The 12,619-nt window shown below is 42.8% G+C and overlaps 1 protein-coding gene across 1 annotated transcript in view; it reads right to left on the reverse strand.

Moving 5' to 3' along the window:
* Positions 1–12,619, reverse strand: part of DOCK5 (dedicator of cytokinesis 5) — a 166,128-nt gene that overhangs the window by 44,504 nt on the left and 109,005 nt on the right. Inside the window, exons 19-24 of the mRNA XM_004685387.2 lie at positions 10,575–10,672; positions 10,255–10,344; positions 8,782–8,882; positions 6,996–7,130; positions 1,873–1,984; positions 1,085–1,155 (exon numbers count right to left, since the gene is read on the reverse strand). Of these exons, the coding sequence (XP_004685444.1) occupies positions 1,085–1,155; positions 1,873–1,984; positions 6,996–7,130; positions 8,782–8,882; positions 10,255–10,344; positions 10,575–10,672 (607 nt within the window). The remainder of the gene's footprint in view (positions 1–1,084; positions 1,156–1,872; positions 1,985–6,995; positions 7,131–8,781; positions 8,883–10,254; positions 10,345–10,574; positions 10,673–12,619) is intronic.

The raw sequence follows: 12,619 nt of genomic DNA on the forward strand, positions 1-12,619 counted from the left end.
GGGATTGAACTCGTGCTGCAGTGGCTTTGTAGAGCTTCATAATGCGGTGCTTTAACCCGTTGCACCACAAGGGTCATTGTTCAGTTTTTTACAATATTTTATTTCTACCCTCAGGGGCAGACCCCATAAACTCCTATTACCACATCACCCATGATCCATCACCCTAGTCCCTTTCTCCTCTTCCTTCAAGGGGTACATTTAGAAATACACATTGGCCATAAGAAAAAAAAAATTGTGTTTGTAAAAAAAAAATTATATATATATTTATTTATTTTTTACCTCATTCTTCATTTTGTACAAGGAAGATATAGTTTATATATACCATGGGGTACTAATCAGGGATCAAAAAGACAAACTCATGCCATTGTGGCATTATGGATGGAGCTAGAAAGGACTGTGCTAAGTGAAACCGTTAAGAAAGAAACATATATATCTTTGATTGTTTCACTTACATGTAGAACATAGAGAAACCAAAGGGCCAGGAAAAAATACAAAACGTGCAAGCTGACCAGAGAGAGATCTGAGCATCCAGCAGGGGAGGGGGGAGGGGCGGAGTCACAACAAGGGAGGAACACCAGGGACTGTGGTGATGGAGCAGGGGTGCTGTGGTGGCGGGACAATTATGGGCACAATATCTGAGGGGGGGAATCAAATACTGTCCCTAAATTAAAAGCCACGGAAGAAAATAAATACAATAAACAAATAGATAAACAAGCAAATAAGTAAGTGAACTGCCAAGGCACATCCTGGCTCATGCCTGCTTTGCAGCCTCCACACTCCACCTACACAGGACGCTTCTCTCACTAGCCACCCCAATGTCCATGAGCGCCTGACTTGGCATTCCCGAGGTACTGAGCCGGGCTGGAAGCGTATCATTATGTACTTTCTTCTGTAGTTAATTTTATGTCTGTGTGTCTTGTTCCCCTGGAGAAAGTGCAAGCCTCTCTCAGGGGCAGGTTTGTGCCTCCTTCTATATCTTTCACAGAACTGAGCAAAACAAGGCTTGCCGTTTAAGACAGCAGCATGTGCCGCAACAGGGGTTGCTTCTCTGCTTCAGTCAAGAGAAAATGCTTTTGCTACTTACCTGAGCTCCATAGGATCAAACACAAGTTTGACATCATTAATTATGCTAGGAAGGTACTTCAGAGCTGCTCCCTATTTAAAAAAAAAAAAAAAAAAAAGACACGAAAGGCACATTCAGTTACCAAGCAGGACAAATACAGAATTTTTTACTTGACCCCTGGGAGAGGTGGCTGTGCCTGAATCTTCACCTGAGAGCCAGACACATATGTTCTTACAATAGGAGGGAAACCGAGGCTGCCCACAAGCCCCTAAATCTTTCTCCTGAAGAGGCAGGCACACTTTCAGCTTTTTCTCTTAACTGCTAACAGGCACCACCCAGTAGGAATTTATTTTCTGTCTAAGGAGGTGTTTAAAATCTCAATGTCTCCCTCACAACATCATCATTAAAAGTAAAGTGCAATAAAATTCTTGGACAAATCTTCAGAGATTATGTATTTCATATTAAAAAATTGATAATCATGAAGATGGTGATGTCAGCTAGCTGGCAGGGTGGGACAATGAAGAATAAAAACCTGCTGCCTGTAACATCACCACAGCCAATGGCCAGGAAGCCCACGGTGTCCACCGGGGTAGCCGGCCTTTAGCAAACTCACATTTGAAAGTACAAAATACACACAAAAGGTAAAACCTGGGGTTTGCCTTTTATTTCTCAAGAGTCACCCTAAAACTCACAAAGTTTCCATGCTTTATAGTTCATTTTATTTCCTTCCCACCACGGCCGTCTAAGCTGTTCCGGAACTTCCTCTTCAACAGCATTAAAAATATCACACACGATGACCCTGCACTGACCTTTATCTTGACAGCTTCCTCCAGAGGCCTGTCCATGAGCGTATTGAAAGCAAGGAATAGCTGGCGGATGGAATTGTTAAACTCATCTCCATTTTCGCTCTGTCCATAAAATCTTAACAGGGAAGAGAGAAAAGCAGTCAGATTTTCTGTCTTTAATGAAATTTCCAGAGCAGGTTGCCATCTGTCTGTGCAGAGAGTGGCACCTCACGGTTTCCAGGCTGCGTGAAGAAAAGGCCCAGGGCACTGGACGGGGGTGTCAGGCAGAAGCCCCACGGGTGGGAAGTTACCGTTACTGGGGTCAAAGCAGGAAAATGATCGTGTGTAAAACCTAACACAGAGCTGCTGCTTGGTGAGTGGGCATTTCTGGCATGGAGGGGAGAAAGGCAGGAAGCTGGTCTGCCTGGAGTACCAGATGAGCCCCATTTTCCTGTCTTCCTCAGCACAACAACACAATGTGCAGGAAGCAGGGACCCCCTCTGCTTCCCTGATGACTGCACTTGCCACACTGCAGCCAAAACAAAGACAAAACCCCTTCGGGGGAAAAAGTTATAGGAGCTGCAGACTGAATGAAAGGGGGGTCAGAAAACTCTAAGCTTTGTTTAGAGCAATAATGGGGCAGTACAAGCCACAAGAGGGAGCAGGGCCCCCACGCAGCTACTGGCTTGTGCACACCGGACAGCAGGGCTCTAACGCCCAGCCAGCACTGCACTGGATAAGCAGGTGCTTGGGCAGACCCCCAGGCTGGGTGCGTTGCAGGTGCACCGTGGAAGCGCTGCAGAGGTGAAAGCACAGAGCTAGGGCCGCTGGCTTGAATCTGAGGTTTACACCACAGAACGCTGTGGCCTGAGCCAGGTCAGAGCACCTGAACTTCCTTGCAGAGGAGACTGCTGCTGAGCCCAGGCTGAACTTCTAAACACTTGTTCCAACCCGCAACCCCCAAAGAAAATCTTTACAACAGGAACCTGATAGTCTTGATTCTAGGAGCTGATCCTTTTATGCCAATTGCCTGGTCCTCTTTTAGACCTCCTATCTTTGGTTTTCTTTTTGTTTTTTTTTGGTTTGTTTGTTTAAGATTTATTTATGCATACAGAATGGGAGGCTACAGGCCAGAGGTGTAGGGGCAGTGAGAGGATTCGCCAGAGACAGAGTGGGGAGCAGAACAGGCAGATCAATGAAGTACACTGCCGAGGGGAGCAGCAGGCGGGACAGGAGAGGTCTGCTGTGCCATGTGGGTCGTCTCCAGGCCGGGGTTTGAGCTCCTGCCGAAGTGGCTGTGGCTAGCTTCTTAGTGCTGTGCTTTAACCCATTGTGCCACCAGGGAGGTTCCATAAACCTACTACTTTTTAATGGTACCAATTCCCAATTACTCCGAGAAGAGCAAAACCAACATTTGAACATTTATACTTACTAAAATCTATACAAAATGAAAAGAACACAACACAAATGACAGAATATAAAAGGCCGACAAAGGCCATTACTGGACAGCACTGCGGAGCCTGAAGAAGAGACCTCAGGTTACAGTCCTGGCAGTGCTGATGGAACTTGAAAGAATAATGAATATAAAGCACTGATAGAATAAAGACAATAAACATACAAAACTGCTACAATCAGAAATAATGGAGCTAAGCAATACCATAGCTGACCTAAAAATACAATCGAGGGTCTTAATAGTAGGGAAACTGAAGCAATGGAGAAAATGAATGAATGCTGGAGAACAAACAATGTAAAATAAAATAAAATGGAACAAGATAAGAGAAAAAAAGTTACAGAACGAAAACAGTCAAAGAGCCCTCTGGGGCAACTTTAAAAAGAAATAATATCCATAACATGGGCATCCAAAAGGCAAAGAAGAGGAGAATGGAATAGAAAACCTATTTAAAGAAATAATCACTGAAAATAATCTCACTCTGGGAAACCAACCAGAATTTGTGATCCAAGAGGACCAAAGAGTTCCAAACAAAATAATACCAGATAGACCTACACCAGGACACCTAATAATAAAGTTGTTAAGAACCAACAATCAGGATAGAATACTAAAAATATCAAAAGAAAACAATGTAATAACGTACTAGGGATTGCCAACCAGACTATCAGCAGATTTTTCAACAGAAATGTAATTTTTTAAAGATTTATTTTTACTTATTTATGCATAGAAGAACTGGAGTGTAGGTCAGAGGTGGAAGGGGTGAGAGGATTCACCAGAGACAGAGTGGGGAGCAGAATAGGCAGATCTACTGAAATACACTGCTGAGGGGAGCAGCAGGCGGGTCAGGAGAGGTCTGCCCGCGCCCTGGCTGGGGATTGAACTCATGCTGCAGGGGCTGGTGATAGCTTCACTTCGCTGAGACTCTAACCCCTCTGCCACTAATGGGGCCATCCTGAAATGCATTTTTCAAGCATGAAGGGACTGGAAAGAGATATTCCCAGTGTGTCAGTGATCAGAGAGGCCTCCTGTAACTAGTTCAGCTCAAGTAGGATGCCTGTGACCATCATATCACACCTTCCCTGGCAGGCTTCATTCATCTGAACTGGTCAGAGGGGTTTCTTCCATTACTATCTGCCTGGATAATCTCTCTGTAACCCACAAGCCCCATCACAGCAGGAACCTTGTCTCATTTGCTGCTAGGTAACCAGTGGCCAGAGCAATAATAGCTGGTATCCTAAGTGTGTGGCTTAAAAAATAGATTAATGTGGCCCTCCCTGGTGGCGCAGCAGGTTAAAGCACTGCACTAAGAAGCTAAAGCCACTTCCTCATGAGTTCAATTCCCGCCTGCCCCGGAGGTGACCACATGGCGTGGCAGACCTCTCCTGACCCGCCCGCTGCTCCCCTCAGCAGTGCAGTGTTCTTCGTCGATCTGCCTGTTCTGCTCCCCACTCTGTCCCTGGTGAATCCTCTCACCCTCCGCATCTCTGGCCTGTACCCCAGTTCTGTATGAATAAATAAATCTTTAAAAAAAAATAGATTAATGTGATGAGACTGAGGATTTAGTCAAGTTTCTTAATGTCTTATGGAGCACAGTTCACAATTTAAATGCTCCCCTGATGGCAACCCTGAGGTCAAGCTCAGCCAGTAAGGAGCTCAGGAGGGGAATTTAGATCCCCATCCCATGGCCATGGTGGGGTGCAGACCAGGTAACATTTCATCTGTGTTCCCTACAGAGCCAGAAAACTGCTGTGTCCATCAGAGCTAAGCAATGGGAGAAGACAGATCACAGGAGCTGTTCCCAGTACCTGCTTTTCTTTTTCTTTTTAAAAAATAATATAATAGTTTATTTTTACATTATTTTGTGCCTTTTACCTGCTTTTCTTTAATGAGATATATGGTGTGTGTGGGGTATGGGGGTGCTGCAGAGGAAATAACAAATGATATTTTCTTGTATTTTTCTTCTTTTTGTTTACAGTGCCAAATTCCTGTCCTTAAGGATTTATATAGCTATTAGTATTACTACACAGGATCAATTTTTTTTTCAAAGCTCATTTGTAAATGAATACTTTCTTACACCATTATTAATTTTGGGACAGTATTGAGTTCTCTCCTCAGGTATAGTGCCTGTGGTTCTCCCATCACCACAACGTTTGTCCAGTCTCATCCAAGGACAAACATTCTCCAATGCAGTCAGCCCTCTGTATCTGCTTCTGCAATTTAAACCACCAAAGACTGAAACTCTGTACCAGGTAGTTATGTCTACCATGGGGCTGTGTCTGTACAGAACACAGAGAAATTGTTCTAACCACTAATCCTTAAGAAATACAATAACCATTTACATATTATTTATTTACATTGCGTTAGCTGCTATGAGAAAGGACTCAAAGTGTATAGGAAGATGTTTATAGGTTATATGCAAATACTACATTTTTTTCTTTAAAGATTTATTTATTTATGCATACAGAACTGGGATGTAGGCGATAGGTGTAGGGGTAGTGAGTGAGAGGCTTCACCAGAGACAGAGTGAAAAGCAGAACAGGAAGATCAATGGAATACACTGCTGAGGGGAGCAGCAGATGGGTCAGGAGAGGTCTGCTGCGCCATGTGGTCACTTCTGTGGCTGGGGATTGAACTCGAACTGAAGAGGCTGTGGCTCGCTTGCAGTGCTGCACTTTAACCCACTGGGCCACCAGGGAGGATCCACAAATACTACATTTTATATAAGGAATTTGAGCACCAGGTTTTTGGTATGCACAGACATCCTGGAAGCAAACCCTAGAACATACCAAAGGGCCACCACATACGTAGAGACAGTATGTGTGTATGCATTTTTATAGTGAGTGTAAGTATTTCTTTTAAGAAATTTTAAATTTTAATTTAACTGACTGTATATATTTTTCTTTTGCAAATTATGGTTTTGCTTTTTATTATAGAAGGATATTTATTATTCTTTTGTTGATATATGAGTCTTTAATCAGTAAAGTTACATTTTGATTTCACCATGCTGTTTTGCAGGTTAATTGCTTACCTTTCATTTGTTTATGGTTTCTAAAATATACAAAGTGTTAAAAAATGTATTACCTTCTGACTGAAATGTTTATTTGAACATCCTGAAGGGTCAGGATGGCACTGAGGTTATGGATATTTTTACCTATTTCTTGGCTCCTTTTTTTCTTTTAATGAGCTGTTGGTTTTGGAATGCAAGCTAGGAATTATTTTATCTTGATGGTTTAGTTTCAACAAAGGTAGCTAAACATGGTTTCAACAAAGAAACACATAAGGCAGGTATTGTTTCCCCAAAAACATCTGTCTCCGTCCTCTCTATCACCAACAGTGGCTCGTGATCCTATATTTATGCATCTAACATTGCCATGAAGCCCCTTACTGTATCAAATACAATCCTGCCACAGGGACCTGCCTCCCTAGTGCTTTGTCACCAACAAAGGCTTCCAAGAAGCTACACATTTTAATCACCTGGATCCCTAAGTCTTGCTGCTATTATTGCTCTGAAAATTCCATTGATCTGAAAGGACTTCACATGGACGGTTTCCAAAAGTTTCCTAGTTTTCCATCTTCAATTCTGAAATTCAGCAACTCCATGCATAACCCAACTGCTCACAAGTTGAACATAAACATTAAAGAAAACTTCGAAAGAAATGAAGTAAGAGAAGAAGCATCTTACTGCTGTTATCCTTACCTTAGGTAGAGTACTCTAGACTGGATGATAAATCTAAATAAGTACTTTAAGGCTTTCAAAGCAGCAAAAAGCATTTCCGTCTTTTCAGTGTCATCTGCACTTGCCACATATAAGTTCAGTACCTTGGAGAGCTTCCTAAAGAGAGAGAGAGAGAGAAAAAAATGTCAATGGAGCAAAGTGCACTCTGAGGTTTGGGGTTTTATGGGAAGGGAACTTGGCTGATAGTGAGCAGATCACAACTACCATAAGATCTTCTAGAGTATACCTGAATGAGGAAATTAAGTACTTCAAACTTTAGTTTCCTCAGTGCAGTCTAGGTTTGGAGCTAATCTTTCATTTGGAAGATGGTTTCCCTTACTAGAATTTTTAAAAAAGGATCAAGAAATTAAAGAGTTCAAGGATCCAAAGTGCAAGGATTTTCATCTCTGGTATGTATGTATATCAGCTGTGCCTGTAAGGGAGGAACTATCTGCCTAACTAGCCACCTAACAGAATCCTAATGCCCTGCAATCTGGCCAAACCCTTTGGGGTCCTTAAAGAAGGGGCCAGATGAAAACCACACTGAATGTCACTTGCTCTGACTCTGGATCCACCTGACTAGCACATTCATGGTTCTGGGCATCTCAGCAGATGAAAGGACTCTGGGACTTTAATCTTCCACTAGGCATTGTCTTATTCTCATGCTAACTTGCACTGTGGCGGGAAACTGAGTTTGCCTAGTATTAAGAACATTCCACAAGAAACATGTAAAGCTGACCAGGTCCCAATCACTAACACCTGAGTGCTGTATTTGGTTCTGAGTAATGAAGATCCACTGACAAGATTCCTCACTGCACCTCACCACTACTCAGAGAGTCAGGTTATTGGTGAAAGAAGCTATTGCTGGTATGTCTACTGCTTCTGCTAATGTCTAGAGGGCATCTTACACATTGTGCTATTTTGCTGGTGATTATGCTACACCAACTTTTATGCTACACCTCTTCATGTTGTTGTTTTTTACCTTTCTAGATCTCCTTTGAAATAATATTAAGAATATCCTTGTTTGGTTGAGAAAAAGGACACAGGGGTCAATGGTCTGACTTGACAGGTCAGGTTAGCAGCTACCCTGATGGACCAGCCGACAGCCACTGGGATAATCTGATGTAACCTATATTCAAAAAGATCACGCCAATCTCTACATTCCTGTCACTCTTTATCACATTGCTCTGAAAAGCCTTGGACTGCAAGGGGGTGGTGCAGGCACACACAGGGTTGTGGTGAGCAGAGTGTGCAAGGGCAAGAACAGCAGAAGCACAAGGTGCTCCCTCTGAGTGGGACTCATAAACCAACGGAGAGAGGGTCTCCACAGGAAAGGTAGAGACCACTCCTTTCTAGAAAAAACTCAATTATCTCACCTCCTCTGAATTAGCACACTACAAAGCACTGGAGATACAGGGGCGAGAACAAGACCTGCAGTCCTCTCAGCCCTGATCTTGCTGAGTCTCCTGTGGCTTCATGCTAACCCTGTGGACATCCAGAACCTGAGGACAGGCCTTTGTCCTGCACCTTGCTTCTAACCAATGCCAACACTGTTCTTATTTCTTCTGTAGCTTCTTGAAGGCACTCAACACCTTTTCCAGGGACCGAATGTTTAGGTGGTTCCCTCCTTCAATCAGCAAGCTAAGAGCACGGCTCTGCACTTCAAGGCACATTTACTAGGTCTGCGTCCCTCTCCTGTGTCAATGCTCGGCCTGAGGAGTCTGCACCCAATAATGCAGCCCAGGCAGATCCCTGTGTCATTACTTACACATATGCCAAAGTGGCACTGAAGTGCTTGTGAATGTAGGTTTCAAGGACAGGATTAAAATGCTGGAACTTGATGTCTCCGATCAGTGAAATAATAAATACCTGCGCCAGAGATGAAAAATGTAAATAACAACAATGTACATTCCCCATGGATTCTGCGAATAGGAAGGGGTGTGCCCTCTCTTCTTTCTTCCTCAATGTTGGAGCATTTGCTCTTCTCTGTTCAGACCTAATGTAAAAGTCTCAGGTGTTTATTTTTAATATAACACAAATAGAAAGTCAGCTATGTTGGGCACTGTGCTACATCCTGTGAAGAAACCAACAGGAGAAAACACCCCTAGCCTTAGTTTCCCTGGCCTTAGCCTGCTGATTATCTCAGAGAGAGCAGTCACAGCAGGAAAGCTTGGGGTGAACGTGGAACAGGAGGAAGGAGGATGGGAAAGGGGCTTTTGGGGGGAATGACACTGTCCCTGCAGCATACAGCTCAGGAGTATCCCATGACACTGCGGGGACACTGTGAGTTCCTCCAATAACTGAACCCCACCAGACTTCTGCCCCCCAATTTCCTCATGTGTTGACTCCTCTCACCACCAGGGAGCGTCTACAAGAGCCACTTGTAACAGTAGAGTCCAAAGAAGGAGCGCCTGAGACTCCCACATATGCCCACCATGCACTCTGTTCCACAGGAATCTTTCTCCTGTTCTCTTTCATCTCAGGGAGCCCAGAACCTAGAGGCTTCCCCATAAACCTGACCAGCATAATCTCGGCTGGGGGCACCGCCCCCCAGCTTAGTCTTTACTCTCCAGCCAGTTCTTGAAGAATTAAGAGTTCCTCCAAACCACTGAGGGGCCTAACGTAGCAATTTACTGCCTCCCTTGGTTACCACATTCACCTAAAATTCAGCTTTGTACATGGACCCCGCAAATGAGAAAACGATGCTTTGCTTTGATATGACAGTCTTCTCCACTGCCCCAATGCTGGCCTTCCCAAATGATGACGTCATCTATCCCTGTCTGGTTTTCAGCTCTTGGAACAGATTGCGTGTTTATGTAGTTCATGGGACAAATTTAATTGTCCGTTGGGTTGTATGTTGAAAATCATGAAACAGTGGTCCATCAGTGATTTGTGAACTCAGTTTCCCTTTCAGGAAACACAGCAAGCCACATTCTTCTGCTTTTTTAAAATGACAGGGCAATTTAAAGAGACTTAATGTGGTTGGTGATTTCTAATATAACACACATTTTTTTTCCATAATGAGAAAGAATGTCAACATTGAGGTATAACAGAAATCAAAGAAATAGACTGGCAATGTAAGCCAATTGTTTCAAATTTTCCTTCTAGGACTTTAGCTTGAAGGCATAATCAAAGAGATACAAATATTTGTGAAGGAGGATATTTGTCACAATACTTAATAGTGTAATATCAAAGCTATACTCTTATAGAATAAACATTTTAAATAAGTATAAAGGCTTACCAGTGCATCAAACACAAGGATGTCATAAGTGTCATTGTCAGACATTTCCATCATTATGTTAAAAAGTGCATCTAGTGTATCTTGCAAAAACTGAAGATAAGAAAAACAGAGAGGTTATTTGATGCTGTCAGTTCAACTCCAACTGCAGAAATTTGGGGAAAAGTAGGTTTCAACAAAGTAGGTTCAAAAATAGCATGCTTTTTAAAATTGCATACTTGCTTCCTCTTGCAGATAAATTTTCTATTTGCAACATCAGTTCAATTAAAAATGTCCAACTAATGATACAATGGGTGAAGTTATTACTATGAATATAAACATACCTTCACAATTTCTCCTCCATCCACCTCCATTAACTTCTTTAAGTTGTGCTTAATATTCTGAGAGTTGGAACGCCAGTTTAACAAGCCCAACAGGTCAACTAGAAGATCGATCACAAACCATAAGTATGAGACACTGATCAGGAGGGGTTGGCCACACCATTTCAATTTCAAGACGCGTTCTAGGGGCTTCCCTAGGGGGTAAGTCTCTGTGCTATCACCGGGACAGCCAATTTGGGTCCCAAGCCAGGGAGGTAGCCCATATATTTTTTTTTATAAGATTTATTTATTTGTACATACAGAACTGGGGTACAGGCCAGAGGTTCAGGGGCGGTGAGAGGCTTCACCAGAGACAGAGTGGGGTGCAGAACAGGCAGATTGATGAAGTACACTGCTGAGGGGAGCAGCGGGCGGGTCAGGAGAGGTCTGCCACGCCATGTGGTCACCTCCAGGGCAGGCGGGAATCGAACTCATGTTCAAGTGGCTTTAGCTTCTCAGTGCTGTGCTTTAACCCGCTGCGCCACCAGGGAGGGCCAGTAGCCCATATTTTGTAGCAGACCTCTCCTGTCTCGTCCACTGCTTTCTTTAGCAGTGGAGTTCAGTACATTTGCTCATTCTGTTCCCCACGCTGTCTCTGGTGAATCTTCTCAATCCTGCACCTCTGGCCAACACCCCAATTCTTCTATTCAAATGAAAATATCTTTTAAAAACAAACATACAAAAAGACAACAAAAAACCCCACAGTGCTGGGGGAAAAAATTTTTAGAAAAAAATCACCACTCTGAAGGGTGGCTAATGTGTGTATTCTTTTAATTTGCTGTCTCCTGTCTAAATCAGAGAAAAACCCTGTGGTCATCTTCAATATGCAAAGAGAAAAAAGCTTACCATTAATGCCAAGAACATAGAAAGATATCTGAGCAGACCTCATATTTTTCAGATAATAACATTACAACAGACTAGCCCAAAAAGCCTTTTAATAGTCAATTGTCTAACTTTAGTTTGCTGTATGGTTTCATTTTGTTCCTTATCACCACACGTCTTGGTGAATTCAAAGGGAATTGGGAACTTACATATTATTTAAACATCACATTCATACATATTTCTGAGATGCAGAAACTGAGATTTTGCACAACAGAATTATTTCCCTTAGGTGACACAACCCCCAGAAACTAGGATGAAAACAATTTAATTATATTTATCTGATTTAAAAAAAAACAAAAAAACAACAAATCCTTGATATTGATATTCTCTCAGATTCTCCCCATCATAACCCTTGTTCCAAAGTTCTTATAAAAAGTGAAAAGAGAAGCAAATCAGATAGGATGCTCTTTCAAAGTTAGGCAGAACAGATTTGTATCCCTTAGAGTAGGTCTAGGAGAAAAATCTGGATGTGCTTGCTGATTAAAAAGGCAGAATTTGGGCCCTCCCTGGCAGCGCAGTGGGTTAAAGCACAGCACTAAGAAGCTAAAGCCACTTCCGCATGAGTTCGATCCTCACCTCAAAGGTAACCACATGGCATGGCAGACCTCTCCTGACCCGCCCGCTGCTCTCCTCAGCAGGGTACTTTGACCATCTGCCTGTTCTGCTCCCCACTCTGCCTCTGGTGAATCCTCTCACCCACCACACCTCTGGCCTGTACCCAGTTCTGTAAACATAAATAAATCTTTAAAAAGAAATAAAGAATTTACAAAAAAAAAACAAAAGAGCAGAATTTTGGATCTTTAAGTCACTGACAGCTTTAGTGAAAACTGAGCTGCTAAGAGAGTCAGGGAAACAGCAGGCGTCTGCCTGCTGCTCTTTTATCATGCTGTTTTGTATATCAAGCTACTGCTTCTCACAGAACACTACCCAAGGAAAGGAGCAACAGACATTTTTTGATCAATGCATTTGTGTGTATATATATGATTGCAAATGAATATGACTCATTAGTGCAGTAAATTTCCCCAGAGGTTTGCTTTATTGGCTTGCATATTGTCTAGTTCTTCAGAAGTCACCAAACCCAGTGCCTAAGACTCTCATCAATAGAATAAAGTCCCAGCACCACTCAA

The sequence above is a fragment of the Condylura cristata genome, unplaced genomic scaffold, assembly GCF_000260355.1.
Source record: "Condylura cristata isolate star-nosed mole 26May11 unplaced genomic scaffold, ConCri1.0 scaffold00018, whole genome shotgun sequence".
NCBI lineage: Eukaryota > Metazoa > Chordata > Mammalia > Eulipotyphla > Talpidae > Condylura > Condylura cristata.